This window comes from Cavia porcellus, unplaced genomic scaffold, assembly GCF_034190915.1.
Source record: "Cavia porcellus strain 051 isolate PalLab524CR breed Dunkin Hartley unplaced genomic scaffold, mCavPor4.1 scaffold_28, whole genome shotgun sequence".
Taxonomy (NCBI): Eukaryota; Metazoa; Chordata; class Mammalia; order Rodentia; family Caviidae; genus Cavia; species Cavia porcellus.
This window is the reverse complement of record NW_026947511.1, coordinates 26,731,947-26,745,164: the sequence shown is the minus strand read 5'-3', so window position 1 is coordinate 26,745,164 and position 13,218 is coordinate 26,731,947. Positions and strand designations below refer to the sequence as shown.

The following is a 13,218-nucleotide window of genomic DNA, read 5'->3' as shown; positions in this document are numbered from 1 at the left end:
CAAGGCCAGCTTGTACTGTATAATGAGACTCTGTATCAAATAAAGAAAAAAAACTAATTGTAATAACGATGATGTAAGATTGTATACTTTCAGGATTTCTAAAAATATCTTTGGAGGATAGCTCTTGTCAATGTTTGGTCCAAAACTTTGGTTTTGTTTTTTTTTTTTTTTTTTTTTTTTGTCTTTTTCCTTTTTATCAGTACCGGGGATTGAACTCACGACTGCCTGCTTGCAGGGCAGGGACTTAGGCCGCTGAGCTAAACCCCCAGCCCCTGGTCCAAAACTTTGGGAGTTTTTGTAGAAAATAAATTTTTTTTCATGTGTTAAAATCTGAATTCTGATTGAAACATGATTTGTATTTAAATCATTGACCCTGCATTTCATAGAACTTCAGTTGCCAAGAGTATTTTGAGAGTCTTGGTTAAATTTTTTCCTGTATCATAAGGATGACAGACTATTATTCTTTGAAAGTAATTTTATTACTCTCCATTAAAAATTTATCAATAAGCCGGGCATGGTGGCTCACGCCTGTAATTCCAGTGGGAGGCTGAGGCAGGATTGTTGCGAGTTCGAGACCAGCCTTAGGCTACAAAGTGAGGTCAAGGCCAGCCTGAACTACATAGTGAAACCCTGTCTCAAAAAAGAAAAAAAAAAAAAAAACTTGTTTTCTACAAATTCTGGAAGTAGATTTTTAGTGCAGATGTGTTGGAACTGTGCCATGATGACTATTAACTACTCTCTTGCTCAAATGTTTTTCTTGGCAGTATTTTTGACAGGTAGTGATCGCATTCCTATTCTTGGTATGAAGAGCCTGAAACTAGTCATCCAGCCAACAGGAGGTGGTGAGGAGTATCTCCCGGTTTCTCATACCTGTTTTAATCTTCTTGATCTTCCAAAATACACAGAAAAAGAAACTCTGCGCTCTAAACTGATCCAAGCTATTGATCACAATGAAGGCTTCAGTTTAATATAACTTTGGAATTGCAAACTATTCTGTTCAGTGCAAAAGCATTAAAATTATTTGTGTTTTTCTTGTGGTGATGAATTCAGCAAAGTGTCAGAGGTACTATTATAATTCTTACTGCAAAACGTTTGATGCTGTATTCATGAAAGCCAAAAAATACTAAAATGAACAAATACTAAATTTATTGTACAAAACCATGAATTTTTTCCCCATCATAAGTATACTGTTGTGAACACATTAAAGTTTTACTAACATGCTTTAAGAATTTGAGTATCTCAGAAATGGTCTGATGTGTGTGAGTGCATGAAATTGTTACTTTTCAATCACCGGGTGAAAAACCTTTAACTTCAGCCTGGAATAGTCATTTGATTATTTTTCCATCTTGTAAATAATGTTAAGTTTTGTAATAAAATAGTTATGTTCTGATACCAGTACAGTTTCCATGGTTATAATTGAACAGAGATGACTTTTAAAGGTTAAAAATAATGATTTAATCTTACTCTAAGCTTCTATAAAGAAAAAAAGCATGGTAGAACCAGTCTTTGCCCTTTTTTTTTTTTTTTTTTTTTTTTTTTGCTAGAATGAATGATGTCTGTGCAACTTATATTACAGATAGGAATTACACTAAATAAGTAACTTGCAGTTCTTTCCTCTCTGTGAACCACGAGATGCTGATAGGTTATCAGAGCTTGCTGATGCTCATGGAGGAACTTTTGTCTCCAGTTGCCAGAAACATACATTGGCTACTATGAGAACTAGTCACTGACAGCTTCCAAAACTATTGATGCTTCAGGTTAATACTTAGTCCATCTGCAGTTCTTCAGAACTATATCCTTGAATTTTCAGAGACAAATTTTAACAGTTTTATGGTGCTGATGCTTAATTATCTCGTCATTAAATTGTAAAAATGAGTTGATGCAATACACGTGACTTTCTGCTATAATGCAAATATTTATTTTTTAAATTTATAAAAATATGCCATAGACTTTAAATAATAAAGATTTCTTGGTTTAATATTTAAACTTTCAGTGGTTCTCATACAAGATTCAAAATTCTTCAACAAGGGGCCTTCTCAGGAAAAGTGGATTGTGTTCCCATTCGCACATTAATGTTTAGAGGTCCAGTCACATCTAAATTCCAAGAAAAACTGTGAACAACTTTTTCTGTATCTCCTTTTGCATCAAACCTGATCTGAATCATTGAGGTATTTGTAGTCACTAAATGGGACTGTGACTTTTTTGGGTGCTACATAACATACTTTCAAAACTATTCTGCAGAATTGATAAAGCCAAAGGCTTGTGTAAGGGACTGTGAATGTTATTTTTCAGTAGTTTAAATACTGGTGAAGCTATGGGTACTAAACTTCCATTTCCCTGTGCATCCACCCATTAATTCCTTGAGGGTGGTCATTATTCAGACAAACACGTGTCAGGTGCTTTTTTCATTAGTGACATTGAAAAATCTCTAACTTGGTATGGTAGTGTACACCTGTAATCCCAGCACTGGAGGACTGAGGCAGAACTCCAAGTTCAAACCCAGCATGAACTACATAGTGAGACCCTCGGGGAACACATAGCTCAGTGTAAGGGCCTCAGGGTAGGTCCCCAGCCCTCCAAAATCTCTTGTACTTTGTAGATGGGTAACAGAAAATATTTAACAGCTATGGATTTCTGTAAGAGTGTCTGGGTGGTAGTCTTCTAAGGTCCATTCATTGGGGTCAGCTTTTAACTTAACAGAAGTTTTGGCCTTCTTTACCCATTTCTTCCTGCATTAATTAGCAGGCCTGAAGTGAAGCGTACTTGGTGCAGTCCTTCCCTACAGGGCACATGTGAGCTCTAGACCAGGGCAAGTACATCTTGTCCTCACTGCACTCCACGGCTCTTCTGCACGTCCCTCCGTGCTCGGCTCAGTATTTCCTTGTAAGCCCAAATTACTAAATTGATGAAATATTTCTGAAAATAAATTGTGAGTCCTTATGTAAGTCTAACTCCTTTTTTTAGGTCAGTTCTGGAAAGGGAATGTTAAAAATCAGAAGAGAGCTGTCCTATACCTTTCCAAACAACTATGTTTCTCAAATCTGGCTGTTTTTGGAACACCTGGAGGTACTTTTTAAACTTCTGTACAAGCCCAGCCACAAGGCAGTTAAGTTTCTATTCCTAGGTGGTTAAGGCTCCAGCTGTATATATTTTCAGACAGTAGTAATAGTCACCATTTGACAGCTGCCATGCAAGAGGCCGTTGGGCCCATTCTCCATTGTGTGCCTGCTAATAACCTAGCATGTGGACCTGAGTGGGTTTAGGTAAAGATCCACTAGATGTAGAGGCCCGGTGCCAGCACTTGGAAGGCTGAGGCAGATCATTGGGAATTCAAGAATTTAAGGGCTGTCGTAAGAAAAACAAAAAACCTTCTAAATTAAAGCTTAGCTGATAATAACATGAAGTACCATTGACTGAAGGTACACCATTATTTTATGAAAAACTAAGAAAACATTCCTAAACCATCACATGACATTAAATTAGCATGTTACCATCAGTGAGTAGATGTTACCGTAAAGGGGTTGGAGAAGTGTATGAGTAACAAGCATTAGGTTTTGCTGGGTGTATTCAATACTTTTTTTCCTTCATCCAATTTGTGTACCTAATGGAATATCAACTGTTGCTTAATTTTGGGACAGTAATGCCTCAGTTCACAGACATTTCTGTTCTCAAAAGTGTCTTGACTGAATTTTGCTTCCATTTCATTCACGAACTCCAGCTCTCACAAAAACAGTAGTGGTTATGTTCCCCAAATTCATGAAAGTTTGTGAACTGAGCTGCCACAGTACTATGGAAGATTTTAACAGGTAATTTCTCTGGTACTACCCAAACCAGCACTGTTTACGTTCACGTAACAAGTTGGCTGAGAGGAGGAGGGAATTACACTCAAGGAAGAAACTGCTGTCAAGGCTTTGCTCATCAAACAGACATTAAAAGAAACCCATTTTTGGCCTCTTGAATAGTGCCTTGTCTTAAAAGCTTGAAAGACCATGTTCTCTAGTCAACCTCAAAAAGTTGATAATGGAGGAAGGCAGTTACATGTTTGTAATTCAGTTAAACTTTTTTTTTTAAGATGGGCCCTAACCATCGTGCAACCCTGCTTAACCTGGCTTTTCAAGTCCTTAGGCATGCCTTGCTCCTTTCCCCCACACTGACCTCAGCTATTTCAGAAGAACTGAAATAATTTTTTGAAACATTTTGGTGATATGCCATTTGTTACAGCAAGCACTAGCCAGTTAGACTGTTACAAACTGCAGAAGTGTGTAAGAAGGTATCTCAGCCCTCAACGTTGTATATATTTTACAAGGTTTAAATTTTATAATTTATACAATGTAAGTTAACAGAAAAAAGTCAAATGACAATTTTAATAGACTTTAAAACAGTGTACAAGTATAAAACACTGGTTTTTGTATTTCAAAAGTTGGAAGATATCCAGTCATTAAACAGTCTACAAAACATATGCCCGTAGAATACATAAAAGACTATGTACAATATAAAAAGAGCTGAAAACAGTCTTCACTGTAAAAATAATTTAAAACAAACTTTTCAATTTAAAATATCATCTATAGCACAAACACATCATGCAAATGGAAAACTAATATGCTGCATTCTTTAGTATACCCAAATAAATTCAAATTGAGATATCTTTTAGGTAGGAAAATGGCCATTCAAAACAGTTTTCTTTGCTGGCAGTTATGGTCTAGCCGGATACCTATGCATAAAGAACAGCTATTTCAAACCTTTTTTATTGTATTTAATAAATACTAAACCAATATAGGAATACTTTATAATTTGGGAGGTAATGTTTAAAGAAAAAGCTTGGAAAATAAATGTTTACTGTGCAATTTTATAAAGCATGAATTTTTTTTGAAATGCTAGAAGCTTCTGCAGTTGAGAAAGTTGATCTCTAGTTTTAAGGCAGGCTAAGCTTTTTAAATAAAGGTACATTATAAGAACTAGCTTCATTAACTATTCTGCTTTTACAGGTTAATCTCCATAATACTAGACAAACATTTTGGTATTTATTACACCAAATCCTCCCAACAGGAGACATGTACTTTCTGGCTGAGTAATAATTAACATCTTTTTACTTTGGAACTGTAATCAGGGGCCCATTGCTCTCCACTAATGGAAAAACAACAGTCCAAAATATTACACTCTCCCCACTAACAGTACCATTCTTTCAGATTCAGAAAAGATTTGCATATTCACATCTTGGCAGTTTAATACTTGTGGGAAAGAATCAATCCAAGCTCTACCACAGTGATAGGTAAACAATGGCAAATATTTCAAAACAGGGGATACAGGCAGGCACTATTTTTTCTAAAGCAACTGAGACATTTCCAAAGCATTTATTTTTCAGGTTAAGTTTTTTGCGCCAATGTAGACAAACTACTGCATGTCTGCAGGAAATACAAAAGCCATCTGAACAGTAACTATAATACTCATTGAAACTCTTAGCACCAAGTCTCACTTCAAAAAAGTAAAGACAACTGAGTGCTCTTCCATATGTTGTTGACTTCCTTTTACTCACATTGCATGTCATCTGTTGTGATTTTTAAAAAGTTAGCTGCCACAAATTTTTTTGGACAATGCCAGTGTTTAAAAATAGGTAATTGTGCTAAAGAATCAAAAATTCAGAACAGAGATTTTGAGGACTTCAAACTATTCAAAGTTAATAAAGAAAAGTGAAAATACCATTCTTTGGTCTAGATAAGCTGTTCCCTTTACATTAATTTAACATTCCAATGGCTTTTTGAAAACTTTAAAATGTTGAAACTCACTAAGCAAAAACAAAATCATATATACATATGGGTGATATAATTAACCTTTAAAGAAAATTATAATCTTGACCAACAGCTGATTAAGGATACTTAGTACCTTTACCTTTCTTTAAAAAAAAAAAAAAAGTTAGTGTTGAGTATACAAATACAGAAATAATGGAAGTTAAAAAACTATCCATGAAAAAAAGTATTTTACCAGTCTATAAATATCACACCTTTCTGGTATCCTTACTCTACTGAGTTCACAAGTAAACATTCATTTTGACATGCTAAAGTTCCTAATGCTGGTGGAACGATTCCTGTACCTGGACATTACATTATGATTTGTTTGATGGACAGTTCATGTCTGTTACTTCCTGTTTCATGGATATAGTTTCACTAACTGCCTCTTGATCACCTCCATCAACCCCAAATCCAGTTCCTCCAGAGATCTCTGGAACATCAGGATCATCTTCCAAGCCATTGTAGAACTCTTCAATCTCACTTTCATCCTCCAGGGGTTCTTCCAAACTTGGACTCTGGCATGTACCACTATCACTGTTACTGCCACAAGAACTAGAAGATAACACATCGTCTTCAGAGTCTGAATACACCTCAGCGCCATGAAAAATGTAACGATTTGGTGGTAAAAACAGATACTGATTACCTGAAATACATAAGAGAAATACTACTTTTAGTTTTGCCAGACTTAATTCACTATGATTGTACCCTCTGGAGTCGAGTACCTATTCCAGCTCTGCCTTATAAGTATTTCTGGAGGATACTACTAGTGGTCTTTTAAAGACTAGCTTAGTTCCCAGTGCAAATCTTAGTTCTGCCACTTGTAAAACACAAAGGAACTCACTCTGCAATTTAGGCTGGCCTCGAACTGGCAGCAATCCTGCCTCTTAATGCTAGGATTACAGGCATGTACCACCACCCCTGGCATTAAATAACTCTTAAGTTGGAAAAAGTGTGGAGAAGTATGGGAAGGTTACCAAACAGTACCTTTTTAGAGATTTGATTAAGTATTCACAACAGCCTATACGTAAATATTTAATTCATACTCATTAAATGGAACTTCTCGAAAGCACATAAACTTCTTTGTTTTTTGAGACAGGGTTTCACTATGCAGTTCAGGTTGGCCTTGAACTCACTTTGTAGCCTGAACTGGACTTGAACTCCCAGTGTCTCAGCCTCCCAACTACTGGGATTACAGTGTTGTGTCACCAAACACGGCTTAAAACACAAGTATTTCATTAAATATTTTAACTTTTATTGCCTACTATAAATGTCAATGTCCTCACCATGTATTTAAAATAGTATGTGGATATTAGCATCACACATTTACTGAACTAGAAATTAGGGGTTAAACCCCAGGACCTCAAGTATGCTGGCTGGCAATAAGCACACACTCTACCAATGAGTTCTACTCCCAGCCTCAGAATTTGTATCCTTATGAATCATTTATTTACCAGTTTGAGAAGTACTGATCTAGCATGGCTCTTTAAATTTTCATCCCCTCCTCCCAAATTTACATTCATTGTACGAGTTAACCCAAAAGGACCCTGGGTCAAGAACTCTTCTCTCGGATATTTTTCCTCTTAAAAGAGGAAACTTAGCAAGCCTATAATCCCAGCCCTCAGAAGGCTAAGGCAGAGGATTACTGCAAATTCAGTACCAGCCTGAACTATACAGAGACACCTTGTTTCAAGTGTTAGTTTGAACTCATGAATACTAATAGTCTGCAGCATAATGACTCAATCCCACCTTAGTAAAATTGTTGCACACACCTCCCCCCTTTTAACTCAATAAGGATATCTAAAAATTAACTAGCAAATGTTCTGCCTTTGTACATAGCCCAGACTCAATCACAGAATCCTGATTGCCCCGCTGGCACATGTGTTACTGCTATAGAAACTGTGATGTTTTTCTTTGAAATGGCTCTTTGACTTTAACTTCCTATGTGACAATTCAGATCTGAAACCATAAAACTGGCATTAAGTTACATGAAAATACAGTGTTTGGTTTCCTAAAACTGGTATTAAGATGCCCATGGTAATTGCAGACCTGTAATCCTAGCACCTGAAAGGTCGAGGCAGGTGGACTGCTGTGAGTTCAAGGCCAGCCTGAGCGGCACAAGACCCTATCTTAAAGTGGTGGTGGGGGATGACGCATGATATGGCTATCAACTTGCATAAGGAAGTACAGTATTCATATTTAGTGCCAACAAAATCCCACCTTGCATTTCTAACAGCCATTATAACTATCCTACCCTGATTTCCCTGAAGAACTAAATAATCCATTTCTCACCACAAGTATTTAATACCTTCCTATGTTTTTTGCCTTTACTTGGCAACCATCCGTCAAGGTAGATTAACATTTTATTTAATTCATGCTTCCATTTCCTTTTTTAAATTCTCACAATTGCATTAGATATACACTGGTTTATTCCTTTTTTGTAGATTAGAAAACATTTAAAATCATAGGCCAAGATGGAGCTGAGATTGTGCAGGTTCTATTCCAACGCTGTTATATTTGAAGACTCGAAGAGTAAAACTCAGTATTTTAACATAAAAGAAACTGCTCCAGGTTACACTTTGTTTTCTAGAGCAAGAAGAGTTATCTGTGTTTGATGAATCTGTCAAAGATATTTATTTATTTATTTTTTGCCCTTTTCCTTTTTATCGGTACTGGGGATCGAACTCACGACTGCCTGCTTGCAAGGCAGGGGCTTATGCCCCTGAGCTAAATCCCCAGCCCCTAGATATTTAATTTTTAAGGAAAATTCCCAGCAGTCTGACAGTGCACAGACAGAGTATACACGACAGAGATTTACACTGCCTGCTGATAAGCAGTTTGTCTTTTGTCACATGTGTTTTGTTTTGTTTTGTTTCCCCTGGGGAAAGAAAATGCCCCTAATTTTAAGTCCTTAATTCTTAAGAAGTCAGGTTTGGGTGTGAGGATGAATATACATACATGTTGAATTCTACAGCACCACATGAACCAACCTTTTGGTTGTTAGTCCAAAATAAGTGCTGGGGCTGGGGATATAGCTTAGGGGCACAGTACCTGCCCGGCCAGTGCAAGGCCCTAAGTGTGATTCCTGGTATCACAAAAATAAATAAAATCAAGTGCTGTGTTGTACTGATATATTAATGAACATTTATCATACACTTTCATAATTCACAAAAATGAGTACCGGAGTCATTTTTTCTCCAGAACTTAGTACCTTGCTGTAAAGAAAAAGCCTAAAGGGGCTGGGGATTTAGCTCAGCGGCATAAGTGCCTGCCTTGCAAGCAGGCAGTTGTGAGTTCGATCCCCGGTACCAATAAAAAAGAAAAAGATAAAAAAAAAGAAAGAAAGAAAAAGCCTAAAGACTTACTCAACTGAACTAAAAGTTTACAGAAAGTAAGTGACACTATCTAAAAATCTGATAGTGTCCACCAACTATAGTATGAAATAGTGTTCTAAGTTGTACAAAACTGTTAAGACGTCTAATTTAAAGGTTTTCTTCCTGGTGATTAAATTGGGATTTCCTCCACAGCACTATTTTGACTTGAACATCAATTTCTAAAAAGGTTATTTCACCTATGTTAATACTAATAAACACTTTGCATGCATCAAAACAGAATGTTACTCCTGATACCGAAGAACCAGATGTTTTGTAGATCTTATACAACATGGCATAGGGGTTAACTAAGAATAGCCTCAGGACAGACAGACCTGAAATATCATCTGGCTGTTCTTCCTAGTTGATAACTTACATGGAATACTTTACTTCTACGACCCTGTTTTTCCACCTAGACCAAAGAAGTCTCCTACTACATGACATTAACATCAGATGCAGAGTCCAATACGTGAGTGAGTTTTAAGGCATAAGCAAGATCTTATCTCTAAAAAACCCCAAACAATAAAATCAGGAGCATATAAAAACAGGTGACCCTAAAGAGAGTACCTGTACCTCGACCTAGTCATTTCTACCAGCTAAAGTTCTCATCAGAAAGTGGCAGAGCATGTAAAATATAGTCACTTGATTTATATATTCATCTCCATCCCCTAAGGAAAGAAGAGATGGAGTGCCACTAAAGCAAGTGCTTTTCTTTCTTCCTTGTATTATGTAAGATACTAATAGATTTGCCTTTCTCTAACTTAAAAAATGAACTTCAGGGGCTGGGGATTTAGCTCAGCAGCATAAGCGCCTGCCTTGCAAGCAGGCAGTCCTGAGTTCGATCCCTGGTACCGATAAAAAGGAAAAAGACAAAACAACAAAAAAAACCCTTCAGTTTCTTGCTACTTACGTCAGGTCTGGGGGTGTACCTCAGTGACAGAGCATTTTGCCTAATGTACAATAAGCCCTGGATCCCACCCCAACCCAATTAAAAAAAAAACTGCCACCATAATTAACCTCAAAACTGCTAATTTCTTAAACTATTCTGTTATGATGATCACACTTTTAAAAAGGGTTCAACAGCATTTCTTACCATCAAGCCGTTTACTAATTTGCTCCTTTGCAAGTCTATTGGGCCAGCACTTTCTCACTGTTTCAGCAACTGAAGTTCTTCCACTTTTCTCTGCAGTACTGAAACCAGTATCCTTCAAATCTGGATTTTCCACACTGATACTCTCAACATTTCTAGTACAAGTCTGTACTTCCTGTGGTTTTTCTTCCACACAGTCTTTTGATTCAGGTACGTCTAAATCATCCACACTGCTCTTAGGTGCTTGGTCTACAAGTGTAACAATCACTGAAGAATCGGGTGAAGTTCTTTCTGGTGAACTGGAGTCTTCTGAAATATGAAGAGGTGTTGGTGGCAACTCTGATAAATGAACCAACTCTTTCTGTGTTCGCAGAGGTTTCTCAGTAATTTCTGAAAGCTTTACTGGATTACAACAAAGTTTGGCATATTCACCACCTAACCTATGACACAGCTCATTAATTATGACGTCACAGTCTCCAAGAAGCTCTACATCAAAATGCAGATGAGGCAGAGGTTCCCGATTAATTAATATCTGAGGCACTTCATGGGGTATGGAACCTAGAAATAAAATGAAAAGAAAGAGTTAGAAAAAGGGAGGGGAAAGTAAACTAATAAAACCACAACGAAGAGCTGAGTGTGTTGGTACATGCCTTTAATCCCAGCGCTGAGGAGGCTAAGGCAGGATAACTTGAGTTTGAGGCCAGCCTGTGTTACACAGTTCAAAGCCAGCCTGTACAACATAGTGAGACCCTCTCTGTGGGGGAAAAAAAGTTCCACAACAAATACACCATGCGAAACACCACTGACCTGGCTTCTAGTTGTCTGAAAAGAAAACTCCACTGATACGAGCCAAGCCACCTCATCTTACCAGAGCTACGTACTGAGCAGCTCTGGCTGTGCTCCTCCTGTCTCCTGGTTACGTCTGAACAAGCTTCTCACTTTTCCATTCTGAACCTCAATTTCCTTTTCTGTAGAGACTGAGGGCAATGACAATACTTTCCCACAGGGTAAGGTGAAGTTGAAATGATTTAAGGTCAAGATGTGGAGTTCTTGGCACACAGCACTGTTACTATTCTACTGAAATGGCTACTGATAGAAAGGTGAACAGTCATACTTACAGTTATAAACTCATCTCACATTTTCATTAAGTTATCTTTAGCTCTCATCTGTAAATTCATATACTACCACACAGAACGCTTCTAAGAGAAAAAGTCTAGCAGAGCAGCGCCTGTACTGGCAGGACTGCTTGAAGCCAATAGTTCAAGGCCAGTGTGAGCAGTCCAGCAAGACCCCATCTCAAAAAGGGATCTGTAGCTAAGCAGTAAATGCCTGCTTGGCATACACAAAGCCTAGGTTCAATCCCTAGCACCACAAAAAAAAGAAACTCAAAGGTACTTACATACTAAATGTTTGTGTATATAGTATTTTAACCGAATTTCAACTTTTTCTTCTGGCTATCAGTGACTGCTGAGGTAGGGTTTTAGTTTGGTTCTATTCAGTGGTACTGGGATCAGGATTTAATTCTCTGGTCAGGAGTCTGATACTGTTTCCTCTTGTCAAATCACAATAAAGACATTTTCCCAAGCAAATAGTTTTTATACACAAAATCATGCTTGTGTTTCAGGTAGATCTATATACTAGTCCTGTGACACGGCATGGTTGTTTTATAGGAAAAAAGTATTCATTTTTGAGTCCCCAGGTTCTAGCTTACATAAATATACCACACTTCTAGCAAGCTATATTTAATAGATATGAAATCAATTAAATTTGAAAGATTAACAACTATACTCATTAGAAGACTAAAACTACATGAGCCAGATGTGGTAATGCATGCCTGTAATCGCCAATACTTGAGAGGCTATAGCAGGAGTACTGCGAACTTGAGGATAGCCTGGGGATTTAGTGACACGCTATCTCAAAATGGGATTGGCTGTAGCTCCCTGGAAGAGAGCACATGAAGCCCTGCTTCAATCCCCAGTACTGCAAAAAGAATTTTAAAAGAGGTGCGGGGGATTTAGCACAGCAGCCTAAGTACCTGCCTTGCAAACAGGCGGTCGTGGTTCGGTCCCCAGTACTGATAAAAATGAAAAAGACAAAAAAAAGGCTAAAAGATGAGGAAAAGTTTCATGAGTTTATGTAAATCAACCACTGCCACATAAATAAATGCTTCTCTACATCATTTTTCTTATAAACTAGAAATAAAATTCAATGTTACTTAACAGCTATTTACCCCTGTACCCAAGAATCATTTTGACTAATGTGTATGAATAAGAATACCACCAATAAACTAAGGCTTAGCTCGTCACTACTCTGTTAAACAGACCTCACTGGAGTCTGTTATATAGATCCACAACCCATAGCATTACATGCAGTTCCCCCCAAGCCATCACCAACTTACTTGGAATTAGTGCTACCGGTCTCACTTTCAGGGAAGACCCAATAACAATGAGGAGATCAACTTCATCTTTGTCATACTTCATGGCTCTATGAAACTGTTCTGGTAAATTTTCACCAAAAAAGACAATCTCTGGCTTCATGATAGCAAGTGGTTCATCCGGTGGGCACCTCGGACATCGAGGGACTACCTGCATGTTCGATTTTGGTTAAGGTCAGAAAGTGAAGGGAAGGCCCAAGTTAGAAGTAGTAAACATAACCAGCCTTCCTAACTGCATTTCAGAATTAAAACACACAAGGGCTGGGGATACAGCTCAGCACACAGCACCTGCTTAGTTTTAAGCACAAGGTCATGAGTTCAATTCCCAGCACCAAAAAAAAAAATGTACATTTGACAGTCAAAAGTCCATGTTTGTATTTAGAAGGGAAACATACATACACAAAATGGGACTTGACCCTTAAATACAGAAATTTGTATTATACAATTTCCTATCAATGTATTATATTCCTCTCTCCTAATTACTCATGGTTAACTATGCAGCTAAGCACATAGGACATTCGAAGTGAGTTTTATTTTCTG

General features: G+C 37.5%; 2 protein-coding genes across 14 annotated transcripts in view; one reads left to right on the top strand and one right to left on the bottom strand.

Annotated features, from left to right (window-relative positions):
• Herc4 (HECT and RLD domain containing E3 ubiquitin protein ligase 4) overlaps window positions 1-1,395 on the top strand; it is a 102,063-nt gene extending 100,668 nt beyond the window's left edge. For all 9 annotated transcript variants that reach the window (XM_063239565.1, XM_063239569.1, XM_063239568.1 and 6 more), the window contains one exon: window positions 765-1,395. In XM_063239565.1, the coding sequence (XP_063095635.1) occupies window positions 765-973 (209 nt within the window). In that variant the 3' untranslated portion in view covers window positions 974-1,395. The remainder of the gene's footprint in view (window positions 1-764) is intronic.
• Window positions 1,396-4,336: 2,941 nt separating this feature from the next.
• Window positions 4,337-13,218, bottom strand: part of Sirt1 (sirtuin 1) — a 28,225-nt gene continuing 19,343 nt past the window's right edge. For all 5 annotated transcript variants that reach the window (XM_013156679.3, XM_023566684.2, XM_063239575.1 and 2 more), the window contains 3 exons: window positions 12,643-12,829; window positions 10,248-10,802; window positions 4,337-6,429 (listed from right to left, as the gene is read on the bottom strand). In XM_013156679.3, the coding sequence (XP_013012133.2) occupies window positions 6,101-6,429; window positions 10,248-10,802; window positions 12,643-12,829 (1,071 nt within the window). In that variant the 3' untranslated portion in view covers window positions 4,337-6,100. The remainder of the gene's footprint in view (window positions 6,430-10,247; window positions 10,803-12,642; window positions 12,830-13,218) is intronic.